Source organism: Desmodus rotundus, chromosome 10, assembly GCF_022682495.2.
Source record: "Desmodus rotundus isolate HL8 chromosome 10, HLdesRot8A.1, whole genome shotgun sequence".
Taxonomy (NCBI): Eukaryota; Metazoa; Chordata; class Mammalia; order Chiroptera; family Phyllostomidae; genus Desmodus; species Desmodus rotundus.
The window spans coordinates 84,703,346-84,724,784 of NC_071396.1; the positions used below are offsets into that span (position 1 = coordinate 84,703,346).

The 21,439-nt window shown below is 36.2% G+C and overlaps 1 protein-coding gene across 9 annotated transcripts in view; it reads right to left on the reverse strand.

Annotated features, from left to right (window-relative positions):
* Positions 1-21,439, reverse strand: part of NOL4 (nucleolar protein 4) — a 289,083-nt gene that overhangs the window by 122,543 nt on the left and 145,101 nt on the right. For all 9 annotated transcript variants that reach the window (XM_024580310.3, XM_024580311.4, XM_053912816.2 and 6 more), the window contains one exon: positions 20,727-21,013. In XM_024580310.3, the coding sequence (XP_024436078.1) occupies positions 20,727-21,013 (287 nt within the window). The remainder of the gene's footprint in view (positions 1-20,726; positions 21,014-21,439) is intronic.

Sequence of the window (21,439 nt, forward strand, 5' to 3'; positions counted from 1 at the left end):
CATTAAGCTTCCTTATAACCAATTCTTTGAACTCAGTATCTGATAGTTGACTTGCCTCTTTTTCATTTAGCATTGTTTCTGAGACTTCCTCCTTTCCTTTCATTTGGGGATTGTTTCTTTGTCTTCCCATTGTTTGTGAGACTCCTCCTGTTAGCCTCTGCTTCTTAAGTTGCTCTGTTCTGACCCCCTGGGTTTATGGTGTAAACTTCTGTGGTAGAATACCTGTGAGATTCAGTGATACAGTCTCCTTGATCTCCCAATCTTACTGATCTTGGGCTGTGGTTTATGTTGGCTCTGTGTATGTCTGTGGTTCTTGGTTCTTGCTGGGTCTTTCTTTGGTGGGTCTTTCCCACCAGCTGGTTATCTGAGGGTCAGTCTGTCCCCCACCTCTTGTTTTCTGTTGTGCAGGTGTGGGCAGGTTATGTTGGAGCTGGTTCTTCAATGTGTACAAGGTTTTGAGGCTTTTCTCTTTCTCTGTTCAGTTGTTTGTTCTTAGTAATTTCTTCACTATTTAGTTGTATTTTCAGATAGGTCCTGGGTTGAGTTAGTGTGACTTCCACTCCCTCCTTCACCTTCTTCTGTCCTTAGCTGTTGGTGTTTCCTTTGTTGGTGGGTTTCCTCTTCCAGGAGGTATGCTGGTGTTCCCAGCTTCTACCTACTCCTCCTCCAGGCTATGGGTGTGTGTGCAGGGCCTTCCGTGATTCACACTCTCCCCGGTGCCTGTGGTCTCAGGTCCCTCTGAGGTGAGGTGCGCACACTCTCCTCAATCTATTTAAGTGGACAGCCTCATCATCACAGATTTAAGCAGACAAAGAGCGAATAGTTATTACCTACTTTGATTTTTACAGATAAAGAAATTGGGGTATAGATGTATAGATACATAATCACTGGAATCAGTTTTAAGCCTTGATTAAATCAACCACATTTCACTAATTTATTCTTAAGCCAAAATAAAATAAACCAATACAGAGAAACAAGTGTGCCTTATATCAAATATATTTCTAATGTTGGGCTACACACTATATTCCCTTCTATTTATCAGTTTGAAGGGGATGTTTATTGAAACAGTATTAGCTGTTTGATCTATTGACATATTGTTTATTAACACACTTCTAATAACTTTTAAATAACTACTAATATTGTTCTATTTTACAAATGGGAGGTGCTGTAAACCAATGTGTAATGAAGTTATAATGAAGTCAATTTACGTAAAACAGGGAAGTCCAAACAGCATTCTGCTAAGAGCTAATCATATACTTAATATTTTATGAAAATATGTATTTTTAAAAGGGATATTTAATTTGAAATTCAGAATTAACCACCAAGTTTATTATTTCCATTGTACAGATTCCTTAATAGGTTTAAATAGACATAATCCTGCAACAAAATTAATATCAAAACCAATTTATCCTGTTTGATTCTTGTTATAAGAGAGAAGTTTAGAAAACCCAAAACTCTTCGTATAATTATTATCCTCTGTCAGTTAGTGACTGGAGTGTATCTTACTGTTCTGAAATAGGTAATGCCCCCCCCCCCAAGTTCCAATTTACAGACCGAGAGTACTTTATGACTCATGAACTGTATAAGGACATTGAGCGTTTTTATTTAGAAAATAAATGCTAAGCTGTTTTATAGGCTAATGTGCAATACTTTGTTACAACAAAAGGATATTGATTTTTACAACTAGTTTAATAAGGATTAAAATATCAACAAATTATTGGCTGTTATTTAACCTGCTACAGAAAAATCAATCCTTAATCCTTAAAGGTGAAGGGATTAAGCCAAAAACAAACGAACGAAACAAAAGCACTCATAGACACAGAAAACAGTATGGTGATTACCAGAGAAAAGGGGATGGAGGGAGGTAGAAGAGGGTATGGGGGGATAAATGGTGATGGAAAGAGACCAGACTGGGGTGGTGACCACACAATGCAGTACACACATGATTATAGAACTATACACCTGAAACCTATATAATTTTATTAACCAGTGTCACCCAATGTATTCAATTATTATGTTTTATTATTTCAAGAAAGGTAAAAACACAACTGAAACACAAAAAAAGATTTGTGCAGGTATGGAGAAGGTGCTGTGACTGATAGACCATGTCAAAGGTGGTTTGCAAAGTTTATTGATACTTCTGACATTTTGGCCAAACAAGTTTTTGCTGTGGGGCTGTCTTACATATTGGAAGATGTTTAACAGCAGCCCTTGCCTCTACCCACTAGAAACCAATAGCAGGAGATGGCTGACGTACTCAAAATATCCAATCAATTAAGCTATTGATGAAAATGAAAAATGTGCCCTTTATTTAAGAGAAAAACTAAATGGGCTTATTGGCCAACCCAGTTTTTTGGTGATTCATTGGTTTTAACTCTGTTGTTTCTGGCCTTTTGACAACAACATGCAAGAAGAGATAGGCACTAAACAGAAGGAGAAAAATCTGAATGGAAAAAAAAAAAAAGCTGAAACAAATAAAGACTGCTTTTGACAGGCTTACTAGTAGACTGGGTACAGCTGAGGAAAAAATCTCTAGGCTAAAGGATATATCACTAGAATCCTCAAAAGCAGAAAAGCAAAGAGAACAATGACAAAAAAAACCAACAAACAAAACAAAACAAAACAACAAAAACAACAGAATATCCAAGGACTATGGGAAATCTACAAAAGGTGTAACATACACATTTTTTCAAAGAAAAAAATAAAGGAATAGAAGACATTTGAAACAGCAGTGACTGAGACCTTCCTCAAATTAATGTGAGACACTAAACCACAGATCTATGAAGCTCTGAGAACACTAAGCAGGATAAATGCCTCCAAAAAACTACATATAGGAATTTCATTTTCAAATTACAGAAAATTGAAAATAAAGAAAAAAATCCTGAAAGAAACCAGAGGAACAAAACACCTTGCCTACAAGAACAAAGATAAGCTTCTTTGCTTCTCAGAAACCATGCAGGCAAGATGACAGTGGAGTGAAATCTAATTTAAAGTTTGGAGAGAAAAAAAATCACCAACCTTAATTCTGTACATTAAAAATTACCCCTCAAAATGAAGGAGAATAAAGATTTTCTCAAACAAAAATTGAGGAAATTTGTTGTCAGCAGACCTGCTTTGCAAGAAATGTTAAAGAAATTCTTTACAAAGAAGCAAAATAATATAGGTCAGAAATTGGGATCTACATAAAGAAAAAAACATCAAGAAAGGAGTAAGGGAAGGCAAAGTAAAAGCTTTGATTTTTCTTCTACTTTCTCCCACCATCATCATCAGAACTGTTTATTAAATACTAAATAAAATACATACACTCACTGGAGTGTAGGCAAAAGTTTACCAACCAACTCCAGGGAAAAAACTAACACACGAGAGATAGCACTTACAGGTTTCTGCAGTATAAATACTTCTTCCGTGGCCAATTTCAAGCTATTAACATGAATGACATCACCGAACAGAGAGTTAAGAAGAGATGCACAGTAGCATACCCCTATAAAGGATTTCTATCATATGAATAAATAGAGAAACTCAAGAGTACAGATAAAAATAAACATAGACAAATGATAAGAAAGTAAAGAGTTTGGAGTATTTTCTAGGACTATTTTAAAAACAATTTATTCAAATGAAATTCAGTTTTATTTAATATTTTTAAATTAAGGCACCATCAGTTTATAATATTACAAGTTTCAGGTGTGCAGCATTTAATTTGACATCTGTATATGCTCTCGTACATTGGGCTCACCACCCAAGGGTCAATTGTATGGTGATGGATAGAAAATAGACTTTGATTTTCCTTATTCTTAATTATCTAACCTGTAACAGTTTGTTCAAAATAATAATAGCAACAATACCTTCAATTACGTAATCTTATATATATTACATGTATATATGCTAATGTATGCTTATATATAAGTGAAGTGAATGACAACAATAATACAAGGGATGGAAGAAAGGAATCAGAATAACTTGCTATTATAAGGTACTCACACTACCTGTGAAGTGGGATAGTGTTATCTGAAAGTGGACTAGATGTTTACTTGTAAACATATAATGCAAACTCTAGGATAACCAGTAAAACATTAAAAAATTATAATTGATATACTAAGAAAGGAGAAAAAACAAAATCATACAAAATGCTTAATTAAAACCACAAGAGGCAGAAGTGAAGGGAAGAAAAAAATAAGAACCAGAAAGAGGACAACAAATAGAAAACAGCAACAAATATGGTAGGCATTAATCCAACTTTATCAATAATCATGTTGAATGTTAATTATCTAAATATATCAATTAAAAAAAACAGAGATTGTCAGAGTGGATCAAAAAATGTGACCCAACTGTATCTTGTTTACAAGGAAACTACTTTAAATATAAAGATACACAGAAACTAGAAGTAAATGGAAGGAGAAAAATTATACATTCTAGCAATAATCAAAAGAAAGCAGGAGTAGACTTATTAGTTTTAGACAAGGCAGACTTCCCCTTAAGATCAGGAACAAGTCAGGGATGTCCACTTTCACCTCTCTTATTCAACACAGTACTGGCAGCCCTAGCCACGAAGCAGTCAGACAAGAAGAAGAAATAAAAGGCATCCAAATTGCAAAGGAAGTAGTGAAACTGTTTTTGTAGATAACAAGGTACCATACATACAGACCCCCAAAGATTCCATCAAGAAGCTACTAGAACTGATAAGTGAATTCAGCAAAGTAGCAGGATACAAAATTACTATCCAGAAATCAGTTGCATTTTTATATGCCAATAATGAACTAACAGAAAGGGAAATTAAGAAAACAATCCCATTTACAATTGCTTCAAAAAGAATTAAATACCTAGGAATAAATCTTACCAAGGATGTAAAAGACCTGTACATGGAAAATTATATAAGACACCGAAGAAGGAAATTGAAGAAGATATGAATAAGTGGAAGCACACACCGTGTTCAAGGATAGGAAGAATTAACAGCATTAAAATGTCCATACTACCCAAAGCAATCTATAGATTCAACCAATGACATATTTCACAGAACTAGAACAAATATTTCAAATATTTCAAATATTTATATGGTACTATAACCCTGCATAGCAACAGCAATCCTGAGAAAGAAGAACAAATTTGGAAGAATCATGTTAATATAAAACTATACTATAAGGCCATAGCAATCAGCCTGGTATTGGCATAAAAACTGACACATAAATCAATGGAACAAAATAGAGAGCCCAGAAATAAACCCACACCTTCATAGTCAATTAATATTCAACAGAAGAAGCAAGCACATACAATGGGCTAAAGACAGCTTATTCAATAAATGGTGTTGGAATATTGGACAGGTATGTGCAGAAAAATGAAACTAGGTTCTTATACCACACACAAATAAATTCAAAATGGGTCAACACTTAAATGTTAGACCTGAATCCATAAAATCCTAGAAGAAAACATAGGCAGCAAAATCTGGGGCATTGCTCGTAGAAATTTTTTATTCAATATTTCTCTACAGGCAAGGGAAACAAAAGAAAAAAATAAACAAATGGTACTACATCAAATTAAAAAGTTTTTGCACAGCCAAAGAAATCATCAACAAAATTAAAAGACAACCCACTGAGTGGGAGAACATACTTGCTGATACATCTGATAAGGGGTTAATATCCAAAATTGATAAAGTACTTACAAAACTCAACACCAAAAAAACAACCCAATTTAAAAAAATGGGCAAAGGACCTGAATAGACACTTCTCCAAGGAGGACATACAGATGGCCCATAAACATATGAAAAGATGCTCAATGTCACCAATCATCAGAGACATTCAAATTAAAACCACAGTGAGATATCATCTCACACCTGTCAGAATGGCTATCATCAATAAATCAACAAACAACAATTGCTGGTGAGGATGTGGAGAGAGCGGAACCATTTGGCACTTTTGGTGGGAATGCAGATTGGTGCAGCCACTGTGGAAAGCAGTATGGAGATATAGAAAAAAATTAAAAATGGAACTGCCTTATGATCCAGCAATCCCACTTCTGAGAATATATGTGGAGTAACCCAAAACACTAATTCAAAAGAACATAAGCATCTCTATGTTCATTTCAGTGTTATTCACAATCGCCAAGATATGGAAGCAGCCCAAATATCCATCCATGTAGATAAGTGGATAAAACAACTATGGGACATTTATACAATGGGATACTACTTGGACAAAAAAGAAAAGAAAAGAAAATGTTACCCTTTGTGACAGTATGAATGGACCTGGAGAACATTATGCTAAGTGAAACAAGCCAGTCAGAGAAAGACAAATAGCATATGATTTCACTCACATGTGGAATCTAATGAACAAAAAACTAACAAGGAAAATGGGGACAGACTCATAGATGGGGAGCAGATGAGAGGACTGGGGAGAAGTTAGGGAGTGGAGGGATTGGGCAAAAAGGAAAAAGGACTCATGGACAACAGTGTGGTGGTTGCTGGAGGGAGGAGGGTATAAGGGGACTAAATGGTACTGGAAAAAAGACAATAAAGTTAATTTTTTAAAAAATCAGCCAGAACCAAGTTGGGGGGGTAGAGAATCAGGGATAAAAAGGACATTGCATAATATTCTCCAAGAAGACATACAGTTCTTAATATGTATGCACCTAACAACAGACAGTCAAAGTGTACGAGGCAAAAACTGATAGAACTGCAAGGAGAAAAAGATAAATTAACTATCATAGTTCCATGTCTAAATTATATAAGACATGGAACTGTAAGTATAAATCTCAAATGCACTTTGCCAAGTGAGATGAGCCAGACTCAAGGTTACCACCTACTAAGTGACTGAATTGATATGACATTCAGAAAAAAGGCGGAAACAGTGAGACAAAAATCAGCTTAGTGGTTGTTGCAGTGGGGTAAGCATTTCCTACTGGGAAAAGTTATTGTCAGTGAAACTTTACACCAATTCAAAAGAACATAAGCATCTGTTCTTTTGAAATAACTGCACTATTTATTGAGTGGGTGTTATACAGGTATATATGTTTGTCAAAACTCATTGAACTCTACACTAAGAAGGGTAAATTTTACTGTATATAAAATATTCTATAAAAACAAGAATGAAAAATAAGAGACAGGGCCTCATTTTAGCTTTGGGGGAATTGAAATGACAATGACTATGGTTGGAACTTGGAGAAGTAGGTTATTTAATGGTTGGAAGTGGCCCTGAAAATTTCAGAAGTGCATGCCATGGAATAACGACAAATGATAACCAGGATAATTGGCAAATAGTCCTTAGAGTTTCTAGGAATTACCAGGAAGAAGAAGGACAGGAGAAAAAAATTGCATTCCCTGTAAATCAAGCCAAATAGTGGCTCAGAGCTGTTACAGTTGGAGCAATAAAGAGGCATAACCTGATTTAGTTATGCCTCTTAAGCTGGAAAAGAACATATTTACTACAAGTTATTGTATAATCCTTTACAGCTAGGATCCCAAGTGTAAAATATGTTTGGGTTTAGGAATGGCGATGATCTTTACTACAAACAAATAATCAAACGAAACCAAGAAAAAAAAAAAACTGAAGGAAAGAATCACTATACTTATTTTACAAATAAGTTGCACAAAAATTTTAATAATTAACCCCAAGTGACATATCTAGCATAGCCAAGACTCATTCCCATGTCTCCTATATCCAAATAGTGCTTCCCCAGAGCACTAATGATCTCCATCCAGTATCCATGCACCAGGAGCCAACTGGAGGGAAGGGTGTTGTAGTAAGTGGACACCAATGGGCAGCTGAGCTGAAGAGGTTTGGAGCCACCCCAATGCCCCAAGGCATACTAATAGTAGATTTTTGCTGTATTCAGTGAAGCAGAGAGCAGTTAAAATGCTCTCACCACTTCACCCACCAAACAGGAAGAAATTCTTAATTTCTTGCCCATTCCTGGAACACAAGAAAGGAACTCAGGCAACACAGGGTGATACAAATGCTCACTTAGTATATAAATACATACTTAGTATATAAATATATACTTAGGTCCCCAGATCAAAAAATAAGGTTGAAATAAAATATAAAATTCTTACACATACCATATGGTGGTTTTCAGAAAAAAATAATGCCACAGGGCAAGGTCTAGTTGATTTTATATTTTTGAGGAAAATAAAATCATAGCAAGAGAAGTAAAAGTGGATAGCATCAATATTATTTTTCCAACCTTCCCTATCCCAAACAGGATACCACTAGATCTCAACTCTCTCCTCCTTTATAGTGCCCAAGAAAGAGGACAGAGGTGGAGAGCCTCAGAGTTTAAAGGATGACAGAAGTATAAAATATTCAAGCATGAAAAGATACTTGAGTCTTTTTTTCTCTTTTATTGAACTCATTGGGGTGACATTGGTTAATAAAATTATATAGGTCTCAGGTATATAATTGTATAGTATATCATCTGTGTATATTATTGTGTGTTCACCATCCCCAAGTCAAGTCTCCTTCCATCACCATTTAGGGAAAGACAACTCATCTCAGGCACCGCCCAGACAGTGTAGCTCTGCTTGCTTATGAAGAGGCAAGACAGGCAGAATTAGGAATTGGTAGCGGGCAGCCCTCTTTCACAGTCATTGAAATCATGTGTCTCAGACTCATTGTACATTACTGAAATGCAAGGAGCACTACCAAACCTGTGAATTGGGGGCCATAAGGAACCACCAGTATGGATGCTGTAAATTATGACCCAGCTGAAGAGTGGATAAGATTAGTTATTCAGATTCACATGTGTACTTCCAACCAAGGTAACCACACATACATACTATGAGAAAGACAAAGAAGACACTTATGCTACCTTGTACATACATTTTATATATCAGAATTCTGTCAAGGCTAAAGGAAAATACTATTTTGAAAACTGCTACACTATGTAAACCATCTTCCCTTTCTGTGGACAATGGCACCAAGTCCAATTTATAAAATTCCATCAGAATTATTTAAAATAGACATTTAAAATCAATGGCAAAAGAGATCCTGAATCAAGGCCTAAAGTGTAGACTGATTACTGATATTAAAGGGATTTGATGTAATTCACCATTGCATCTTAGTGAGGTGAATGATAGCATCTGTTAAATAATTATGAACCAGCTGGGTAGCAAAAACACTAGAAATACATAACATACAACATCTTTAAACAAGACAATGAAGATAGTTTGCTGTAAGCCAATTCAATATAGAAATAACTTTACAGCATCTATTAATAGGGCTTTAAATAGTTTATATATGACATCAGACAAAAAGGATGTGTTTTCATAAATAGTGACTGGCCCAGCAAAGAGCTACTAAGGATATTCACTTAACCTAATTACAATATTTATTTTCTGTAGAGACACAGATGGTAAACGACATTCTTAAGCTCAGTGTATTTCAGTGGTTGAAGCCAGATTTCTATAAAACACAAAGAAGTTTCTTCAGGAACTACTAAGGCAGTATAATAATCCACCATTAATAATTAATGAATGAATATAGTAAAGTTATTAGAACAATTCCTGACATATAGAAGCACCATGTGAGTGTTTGATAAAATAAAAATAAGTACCATAGTTATGTTGGGGGCACTTTTTGTCAGTACCTCACTATAGCTGTGGAATGATTTTGATGTACAGTATGTCACGTGCAATGTCCAATCGGTTAAGCACAACCCTTTTAGCCTCTTTTTTTCCCACTCACAATAACATAGTGGAATGTAAATGAGCTAATTATTTTGTTTAACATATTTATTGAGCACGTATGTGCCATTTACTGTTCTGGAGACTGGAGATATAGTCACCAACAAGTAAAACAGAAGATCCTACGCTCACAGGAGACCATCTTCAACTAGGGAAGGAACATCATCGATGACAATTAACCAATAATATCAGACATTGACATGTATCATGAAAGTCAATCCAAGTCACTGGCTCCTTTCACTTTTCCTTCTCCTTTATCTTTTAAAATGACCCATTGTTCGAAATGATGCATCACCTCTTTTTCCTGTACTCAATAGTCCAGATGCTCTGTGCTTTCTGCCTTGGGTCTGTTGGCTGATGGGTTGCTGTTTGGCCTTCTGTTGACACTCTGCAGATGACCCCTACTTCTTTCCTCCCCAATCTTTCTGCTCACTGTTGGCCTCATATTTCCACCTGCCAGCCAGCCATATCTAACTGACCCACTAGCACCCAAAACTCCAAAATCTCAAAATAGGTTGACAACTGCCCCTGCCCTGACAGAGGCCCTTGTATCTCTCCGACAGAAAAGTTCTCTCTGCCTCCTGTCTCTAACATTCCAAGTAGGGCTGGGGCATCCATCTGCCTGCCCAAGGCTCATGTGTCACTCTCCTGCTCATATCCTCGCACGGCTACCCACTCTCAGGGAGAGAAACTAAGTAGCTCATCAGAACTGGGCATGGAAAAAAATCCTCCTCAACTTGCTTTTAGGCAGCCCTTAGTTCATCCAAACCCAAGGTTATTTGATCCCAGATCATTCTGCTGCCTTCTTACTTTTGTGACTTTATCCATCTTTTCACCTCCTCAAACTTCTCTCATCATAACTATCTTTCTTTATTCTTTGAGTCCTCCATGAAATCTTCAATTTCCTACTTTGTGTCTTCACAGAATATTTTACACATAAGGATTGACATTTATAAAATTTTATCTTTCATTTTTATGTGGTAGCTCCTCAGAAGCGATTCTATAGCCCCCACAGTCCCTGGTAGGGCACCCTCCCTGCATGAGAACTAAGGAATATTTGATGATTTAGACAATTGTGACCCAGAGATGATCTCCCCAGATAATACTAGTTCTGTTGAATTATTTTAGCAATATAGAGTAATAATATCTCTATATTATAGTATAGAGAATAATATCTTAGTTAATGAAAGTGTACAAATAAACATCACAGGCTAGTTTTGGTCTTTAAAAATTTGGCCTAAGTGGGACAGTGAAAGTAGTCTGTATTACCATAACGATGAATACGTCACCACACATTTGTCCAAATCCATAGAATGTACAATACCAAAAGCGAATCCTGAGGTGAACCATGGACTTTAGAGAATTATGATATATTAATACGGTTTCATCAGTTATAACAAATGCACTCCTCTGGTGGGGAATGTTAATGGGAGAGGATATGCCTGTATAGGGGCAGGGGAATATGGGAAATCTCTATACCTACCCTTTAATTTTGCTGTGAACTTAAAACTGCTCTAAAATAATTAAGTCTAGATTAAGACATGATCCTATTCCATATTAAGGTCAAAGTCAAGAGGATAGTGGGAAGTTTGGGGTAGCCAAACAATGTCAGGACACGGCTGATATGAGAAAGTGGGTGGGATAAGATCAAAACAATGTATTCTGACATTGCTTCAAGTTTTTCCTTCATCAAACATTTCATAGTGAGCAAGCTTCATACATCTAAACTACTTCAGTGTGTGACCATATAATCTGCCACCTGCATAAGCCACCACCCCACCACAGTGTCTTCATTCTGCATGAATCTTTTCCTCTAGAAGTTCATTAAAGAAGAGATTTCCCCTCCTCTGGCTGAGATGATCAAGATAGGAGTTATAAAGGATGTGACATTTGAATTGGACAGTTTCCAAAGGGTCAGCAAAGATTTTAACAAGCAAAAATTGCAAGGTATCCTATGATTTATTTCTGTAAGTACATGTTATACATTCACAGAAATAGGTCCTAGAATAAATGCTTATAAAATGCCTCTGGGAATGTGTTACATACTCCAGATTCATGGAAATTAGGTGGAAATAAAAGGAAACAGGAAGGAAGAAGAGACAAAGGGAGAAAGAAAAAGATAGTATTTACTGGTTAAAATAAATTCATATGCTTTAAAAAAATTCATATGCTTTTTCAAATTGCAAATCTCAGTAAGTAATTTGTAGGCTATTAAAAATAAATATTTATGAATTGAGAATAATTTCGCAAGATTCAGCGAAGTCCCAAATTTTGGAGCCAATAATAACCACCCCAGCAACACTGATGAATTGAGAACAATTTTGCAAGATTCAGCGAAGCCCTAAATTCTGAAGCCAATAACAACCACCACAACCGCAATTCCATGTATTATGCGCTTATATGAAAAATGCACTCAGCCTTATTTCATCTTCACAGTTTCCTATAGGTTAAGTACTACTATCCCTATTTGACTGATGAACTATTCAGGCTTAAAAGTTAATGACCTGATCGAAGTCACAGAGCTCCTAAGTGTGGCTTCCTGCTCAGAGATAACCTGGGAGCCATAAAATAGCAGCTGGGAGTTTTCAGCATCAAGTCAAATTTGCTGCTGCTCATTTTCAGACTTATGCTCTCAACTTACATTGTAGTGGTTAAAATGAGGGCTAAGTGATTTGAGAAATTTTAGAAATTTTAGAAATTTTAGAAATTCTTAGTGTAGCCATATTTGTAGTCTTTGGGTCGTTGTTTTCCCACCTGTAAAAATGGGAATGAATAACTGAGCCTAATCCATTGGGTTATTATAAAGTTTACATAGGTTAGTTCTTAGAATAGTGCCCAGCAACAAATACTACCTTTTATTGCTTTTCATTATTATTTCTTGGGACCAAGTTTATGACCTCATTTTTTTTTCACTCTATTGTCAAATTCTCTTTTTTACACCAACCCAAGCTAACCCCAAGATCTCCATTTCAAAAATACATTTTAAAAATGCTAACAGCAAGGCTATAGATAACTGCTCTTAGGAATATACTTTAAGACTCATCAGATATTTAATATTAATAAAAATAATATACACTATTATATTAAGACAAATTAGAATATATAGCTCTCTGTCTCCTGTATTAATTTTTCTTCCTCTATTCTTTTCCAAAATTTGGGTCAAAATTGGTGTGTTTCAATGAGTCCTGGTAATATTAATTATCTGAGCAAAACAAATATTTGTATAAGAAGTGTTAATGCAAAGATCTGCCATTAATCAAGGAAGTATCCTCTCATTGAACTAGATCTCTGCCTCTTTAGATGTCTTGCCCGTCCTATTCACTGTATGGCCCACACCGAGGACTAGTTGTACAGTGTCAGCCGGTGTGAGTATAATGAAAAGCAGGTGAGCCACAGAGTCAGACCTAGGATCCATACCAGGCTCTACTACTCAACAAATCATATAATTAATATCAGTTAAATAACTTATAATGCACTAGATTTTATGCCCTTAACATTTAAATGAGGCTGGTAATTACACTTGCTCTCCTTACCACACTGAGCTGGTCTGCATTCTAAACATGAAAGCATCATTCAAGTGTTCATTATTATGACAGCTGACATGACATCCCAGTATCAGAGCGGATATACTCTGTATCCTGTGGCTGTTAGTTTCCTTCACACAGACCGTCACTTACCTATTCAACTTCCAATTCTGCCCATCAACATTCCAAAATTTCTTAAAACCCTACTCTGCTTTCCATTCCTCCTACCACCTCAAGAAGGCAGTACCTCATTCTCTGTCAGCAGCCTCCTCCCGTAAAGCCATCTTGTATCAAAGATGCCACAACGATTGACCCCAAAACACAATCTGACCATGCTATTCTCCTCTGCTACATCCTCAAGTATATCCCTGTCAACTATAGAGTGAAGTTCAAGTGTTAAAAGGGCATTCATTCATAGCCTACCCTAGACCGACACCCTGAACTGACTCTCCAGACTTAATCCCTCACCACTTCCATCCTCAACATTTATAGGCTTCAACTTACTGCTCTGTTTACTAAGAATTCCTTACTCCCCTTTGCCAAGTGGCTATCTCCTACTTAACCATTAAGAATTAACGTGGGAACCTTTTAAGGCACACCCACATACAAATTAATTTCCATATTATTTACTTGTGGTTCTATCTTTCCGACCGAAATAAAAGTTACTGATGACACAGACCTTTTTTCCGCCTATGTTCTAGTACCCAGGACACTGCCTAGCCCATATTAGGCACATGTGTTATATACTTTGGTTTCTACCCTGAAAAAGACCTAAGACAAAATATCTATGTAACACTGAAAAGCTAGGCATTGAAAATCATCAAATTAAAACAATAATGAGCTGGAATACCCACACAACAAAGATCAACATAATACTATTCCAAAAGTGAATCCATTTATCTTGTTTTAAAAGGCAATCTCATTACACCTAAATATTTCAAAGAGGTAATCTGGAAATTGTGCTTCCTTTCATCATATCTAAATAAAATCACATAGCAATTATTAATGGTCATTATGATATTTTACATACTTTAATTTGAATGGTAATATCCATTCTGGTAAAAACATAAAGGAAAGGTTAATTGAATATATGTCACATGAACCACATTGGGGAGGAATATTATTTAAATAAAGTGAAGATCGAAGGGTCTTGGGAACTGAGCCAAAAACCAAATAGGCAGTAACCACAGTGACACAGTAACCCTCAAACAGTAATCACTCTCCAACCACAGTTATCACTTGAAACATTATTCTTTTGGGAGACTGATTCAGAATATTTTACCATATTAAGTAAAAAGAAGCTGGGTTGCAACTACTAAAAGAGAGAAAATTAAAAAACAAAAATAAAAAAAACAATAATATGGTGTTTTAGTTATACATTTTCCTCCATTAGAGCTCTAGTTTTATTTTTATTCAAACTTATTAATAATATTAAACACATTTACACCTGGGTTTGTGTATTCTTAGTCTTTCTTTTTCTATATAATTAGTACCTTAACACTTCCTCATGAGTCTTATTTTCCAAGTTTTATTCAACATTTTTACCTTTTTTCCTGAGCTCTAATATTACTAGTTGTTCTCTAGAAATGTGGCTATCTGCAAGTAGAAAATAAATATCACCTAAACTCTGTCAATGCAGTATATTTATTCTTTGGATTGGTTAACATGATCGCCGGCTAATCTACTGAGTTAATTTGCATAGTAATAAGCAATCAGTAAATGGCATCATCCAGCATAGCTATTCTTTTTAAGCATTTCTATTCACCATTTAGTTTTTAAAATGATTTATGATCAGTTTCATTTAGTGTTATTCATAATAAAATTGTGAAATAAATAAAATCAAACTTATAGAAATCTAAGTTTCTCAGAGATACTATATAATTAAGCTTTTCTCCTCCAAGATAGAGTTAGGCTAGCCTGAAAACTACTGGAGGAAGTTGGTAGTAGTGACACTTTATAAATTGGCACAGAAGTGATGGAACAATTCTAAGAACTAAAAAAGGTAGTGATGACTGACCAGATAAATATGAAACTTTTAGTATAAAGTTCACCTGGTAGTCTTTGGGTAAGACAAAAAAAGCTAGGAACCCTAAAGAACTCTGCATACAGATTCAGATTTCAAGAAGAATCCCTTTAAAAAAAATCCAGACACTGTTTCTTTCACAATTAAAATGATTCAACTTTCCTACCCAGCCTCTACAACAGTTTCCAATCCGATTTCCCACTAACCCTATTAAATCTTAATCTGCCATGTGTTTGGAATACAATTAGCATTCACTCTGCTAACCATTGTCCAAGTTTAGACCTAGGTTACTTCACCTAAGGATTACCCCATTTAACCACTTACAACAGTTTTGAAATGCCCTATACTTTTGCTTCTAAAATATCCCCTTTTTCTTATCTGGTTGCCTTCATCTTCTCCTTCGGTTGTTTTTCCTCCACAAACTCCCTTTATGCCACTTTTTCCTCATGGACTGATATTCCACAGGATGATGTGTTTTGCCTCTTCTTTGCTCAGCCTTTGCTCTTTTGAGGTGGTCTTATCACCCACAACCACAAAATATTCCAGTAGCACTTCTGCTCTAAAATCTTTCAAACGTCTCTCTCTCCAAGTGGATGTGGGGTTTTTTTTGGGGGGGGGAGTTTGGGGGGAGAGGGGAGCTGACACATGTATTCATTCCCCGATGCCTGTCAAACATATCCAGTGTATATTGCATAGGCACCATAAACTTCGCATGTCAAAAACTGCTTCAAATGTTTCTCATTCTGGATCTTGGTAAATGAAATCACCATCCATTCAAGCAACTAGTCAAAAATCCTGGAGTCATTCTAGAATGTTCTCTGCATCACTTCCCACATCGATATAACTATTTCTTCAAAATATTTGAGAAGCTACTATATACCAGATGTTAAGACAGGTGCTAGACATACCGCAGTCAACAAGGTAGACACCATTCTTACAGAAATGACATCTTAATGGGAATGTGTAGAGGTAAAGAGGCTATTCATATTTTACTCTATGTGAAAGACATTTCCAGGAGTTTGAAATATACAACCTATGGAATTCTACATGGTGGTCCTGCAAATACAATGTCGAAAGTATGAAAGTAACACTATCTCTGCATTACTTTCTTCCTGAATTGCCACAATAGCTCTCTAGCCAGTTTTAATCTTTTTTTCCTAGTCCCCATCCTATTCATCCACTATAATGTGGCCAGAAAAATCTTTCTAAAATTCCCAGCTGACCACAACCTTATTGTGCTAAAGTCTACCTACAGGATACAATGCACAGCCCTTCAACTGGCCTACACAGCCTTTGTGGATGGAGCCTCTTTATACTCTGTTCCGCCACACATATTCTCTGCGGTGGCCATTCTAAACTCCTTACAAATCTCCATGCCAAGTATGCTCTCTCCTGGCTCCATGCCTCAAATGTGCTCTACCATAAATAACCCTCTCCATCTGAATAATTTGTCCTTGCCCTTCATACTCATCCCTAGCATCAATCTCTCTAGAAAGTCTTCCCTGAGAACCACCGTAGTCCCATGGGTACCCACATCTGTTCTCTCATTTCCCCCTGCTACAGCTCCATTGCATTACTTGTGGAATCAGGTTATAATCACAAGTTTGCCTATCTTTCCTGCTGCACTATAAGCATTTGAGGGGCAGGGCCCCTGCTGTGTTCATTTCCATATTTTTGCTTTCCACCGCAGTGCCCTGCATGTAGGAGTCCCTCTGTAAATACTTGGTGAGTAAAGGGTGGCAAATAGTCTCTCTTGCAAATATAAGGTTCTTCCTCAAATAACATGTTATTAAGTCATACCTAGTTCTGAATGGAAAATGCTTCCCTAACTGATAAGATCAACTCATCTTCCCTGTCTGCATTCCAGGCTTCTCACACTGTCCAATAGGAGACAACTTTTGAAAAAAAAAAATGGTAATCTTATATTTCCTTCAAAGTTCAAGACTCACTTCCTCTAGAAAGTCCTCTTTATTAATTCAATAGAAATAGTATTTTCTTACTTTGAACTCTCAATATTTTAACACAGGAATCTCTATTTGCCTATGCTGTCATTTCACTAAGGAAGTTTTCTACTATGTACCTTTTTATACCAAAACTACTTAATCAAAGGACCTCACCAATAAAGATTCTCCTCTCTTTGTGTTGTCCCCGCTAAATACTTCCTTGGTGCAGTGGTGCCAGGTCCCTTTTGAAAGAATGAATAAAGAGTCCCTCTGGATCCCAACCCCAATGTGCTAGCAAGCAAGTTCTCACAAGTTCAATTGTTTTCTCTCTTCATCTTATTTGATATCTCAACATTGTCCACAGAGCTGTCCACTCTCTCTTTCTTAAGAACTGGACTAAATTTACTTAGCTTCCATATGTTCTACCCTTCTGATTTTTCTCCTGCCTCTCTAGCTACTCCCCAGTCAGCATTGGGAGTGGTTTATCCTCTACCAAACCATTCGCCTTTCAGTTCCTCAGGGGTGTCTCCTTCTCCCCTGGTTCATTTCTTGTCTTATTCCTCATAAGCAGCCCAAACAATTTGTGCTTTTTTATAGCTATTTTATTAGAAGTGGAAAAGTAACTTTATTCCATTTAATGAATGCCAGAAAATGTTTTAATGAGCATAGTTCATACAGTAATCATAAACAACAGGATAAAGAAAAGAGCAAACCACTGGGTAATTTTAGAAAATATTCAAGAGATATGTGGCATAAAAAGGACATTTCATGATTGCATAAGTTTTATAAAGACAGGATTATGTGGCTGGCAGGAAAACTTAAGGGTTATTTTGTTCTGTAAAATGTAACACAGTGATTCAGAGCCTGGTAGTGAATATAAAATCGTTTGTGCTTCTGTGACTTGGCTACAAACCACTGAAGACCATATTTGTGCATTTATCACAATAAAAGGTATAGCAGCTTCCCTCAGGCAGAAGTACTTGAGTGTCTGATAATGTCTAGTGATTTGCTTAAAAGAGGATAAAACCACACATCCTCAGGCAAGTAAGAGGATTAAACTGAGCCAATTTAGAAAGCATAGTGCCTAGCAAGTTCAGAAATTAATCCAAATTAGGACATTTTGCTCTTAGGGGATCTATGTCAAAAGACCAGTTCCTTAGAAATTGGGGTGGGAGGGGAGTCAAAACATATATTCTGTAAAAGTCCTCATGTGTTCAAAAGTATACTTTCAAAAATTATAGAGCAAAGGCACCACCATGTTATTTTTTAAAAAATTAATTAATTGGGAATGGGAAGGATGGTGACTTATTCTTTTTTTTTTTTTTACATTTTATATATATATATATATATATATATATATATATAAATTTTTATTATTCAATTACAGTTGTATGCCTTTTCTCCCCATCCCTCCACCCCACCCCAGCCGAAGCCCCCTCCCTCCCCCATCTCTACCCTCCCCTTTGATTTTGTCCTTGTGTCCTTTATAGTAGTTCCTGTAATCCCCTCTCCTCACTGTCCCCTCCCCACTCCCCCCTGTGACTTATTCTAATAAAAAGACTCTAAATGTGAGGTGATACCTTGTGATTTTAATTTGCATCTCTCGGATAACTAGTGACAGTGACGTTGAGCATCTTTTCACATGTGTGTTGACCATCTGTGTGTCCTCTTTGGAGAAGTGACTGTTCAGTTTCTTTGCCCATTTTTTAATTGGATTGTGTATCTATCCAGTTATCCCAATACCATTTGTTGAATATATGAGTACTGTCTTTACCCTGTTGTGTGTTTTTGCCTCCTTTGTCAAATACTAATTGGCCATAAAAACATGAGTTTATTTCTGGGCTCTCTATTCTGTCCCATTTATCTATATGTCTGTTTTTATGCCATTATTAAACTGTTTTGATTACTATGGCCTTGTAGTATACTTTGATATTTGTTTTTCTTTCTCAAGATGGCTGTGGCTATTCAAGGTCTTTTTGTTGTTCCACATAAATTTTTAGAATATTTCTTACACTTCTGTTAAATATGCCATTGGTGTTTTGACAGGAATTATATTGAATCTATAGTTTACTTTGGGTAGTATGGACATTTTAATTATGGTAATCACCTGTCAGAATGGCTGTCATCAATAAGTCAACCAACTACAAGTGATGGTGAGGATGTGGAGAAAAGGGAACCATTGTGAATTGGTCATAGGAAAACAGACAGGTGCAGCCACTGTGGAAAGCAATATGAAGTTATCTCAAAAAATTAAAAATGGAACTGACTTATGACCCAATGATTCCACTTCTAGGAATAGTGTTTCAAAGAAACCTGAAACACTAATTTGAAAGAACATATGCACCCCTATGTTCACTGCAGCATTACTTACAATAGCCAAGATATGGGAAGCAGCCTAAGTGCCCATCAATAGATGAATGGATGAAAAAAAGCTGTGGTACTTTTCACAATGGAATTCTACTCAGCCATTTAAAAAAAAAGGAAACCTTACCTTTTTCAACAGCATGGATGGACCTGGAGAGTATTATGCTAAGTGAAATAAGCCAGTCAGAGAAAGACAAGTGACCAAATGATTTCACTTATAAGTAGAATCTAATAAGCAAAATAAACAAACAAAATACAGATTCATAGATACAGAGAACAGGCTGACAGCTGTCAGAGAGAAGGGGAGTTGGGGAGGTAGGTGAAAAAGGTGAAGGGATTAAGCAAATAAAAATAAAACTCATAGCACAGACAACAGCATGGTGATTGATTACCAAAGAGAAATGGGAGCGTGGGGGAAGTTAGAGAGGATGAAGGGGAGGTAAATGGTGATGGCAGGAGACTTGACTTGGGGTGGTGAACCCACAGTACAATATACAGATGATGTGTTGTGGGACTGTGCACCTGAAACCTATATAATAATCTTAATCAATAGCATCCCAATAAATTCATAAAACTTTTTAAAAGAAACAAAAAATTAAAGAATCTAGATATTTAGATGATATGTCTGAAGCATGTTTCTGTCTTTTGCATAGCACAGTTTATGAGAAATTACTTGTTCAAGTACTTTTTAATCTGCATGTTGAATCTAGAACACTGACACATTTCTCCCAGGTATGTGGAGTAAGTACGGACCAGAGTCTTCAGGTCTTTAAAGCAAACCAGAAAATTTAATTGAAACTTTATTGCTCTATCCACCTATTTAAACTAGGAAAAACTTGATAGCCATTTTTTATAGTCTAAAATTGTGTTTTAAGTGCAAAACTTTTACATCTGAGCTCAACAAACTCCCAGACCCAGATCTGTACATTATATAAATGAGAAACTTTAAATCCATGACTTCATGTATAAAAGCAAACCAACAGCTTTTCCTGAGATATGATTCATTTTGCTCACTGTTATCCCTGAATGTTATTGCTTATATTATATGCATGCATGATATCTATGGTAAATTTCTCGGTAGTATATTGTTGGCATTTTTTAAGTATTTTTAGACTTTTTATAATCTCCAACTCTTGTATTAATATGTATTCCTTTGTGACCTTCATGACCAAATTAAAAATTCCCTAAAAATGGTAATGTGATCTTACCTTGCTTCCATTTTCTCTCCCCTCTTGCTCCATCTTGAGGTCAGAAATTAGAAGATTCTTGTACTTGTTTTTCCCATTACTGCTGTGATCATCTATTCTGTACTCAGAAGTCAGCTGTGCGGAGAGGGGACTGTCCTCACTCAGGTTCAGTGGCTGCTGGTCCTGCTCCATCTCGGTTTTGCCATCACCATTGGAGTCGCCAATGTCCCTGCCCTGTGTTCCCCCTGAAGCAATTGAACTGTGCCCCAGAGTCTCATTGCCATTAAAGCTCTCTGCAGCAGAGTCATCTGTTGGGAAGAAAAATTTAGATTTTGATTTTCATTAATGTGCCATTCAGTTGCTACTTCAACTAGCATTCATTGAGCTCCTATTATGTGCTTGGCATTGTGCTAATTTTACATATAATGATAAGGAATAAGGAATAAATAAGGATAATTTAATCTTAGGAATAAACTTATAAAGCAGCTATTGTTACTTTTAATTAGGAACATTTAGGCACAGGAAGAAGGGAGGTAAAGTAAGAAAAAGAAAATATAGAGAAAACAGTTTAATCTCAAATGGAAAGTCTAAAAGTAAATTTAAACAAAGAGAGTAAGATAGTTGTCAATTATTTTGCAAATAGCTTTTGTTTTTCCAGGGAGAACACCCATATTTGGCAAAAATTCTCTGAGAAAAGCATTGTCTACCCTGCTAATGGGGTGCACGTTGGTTCA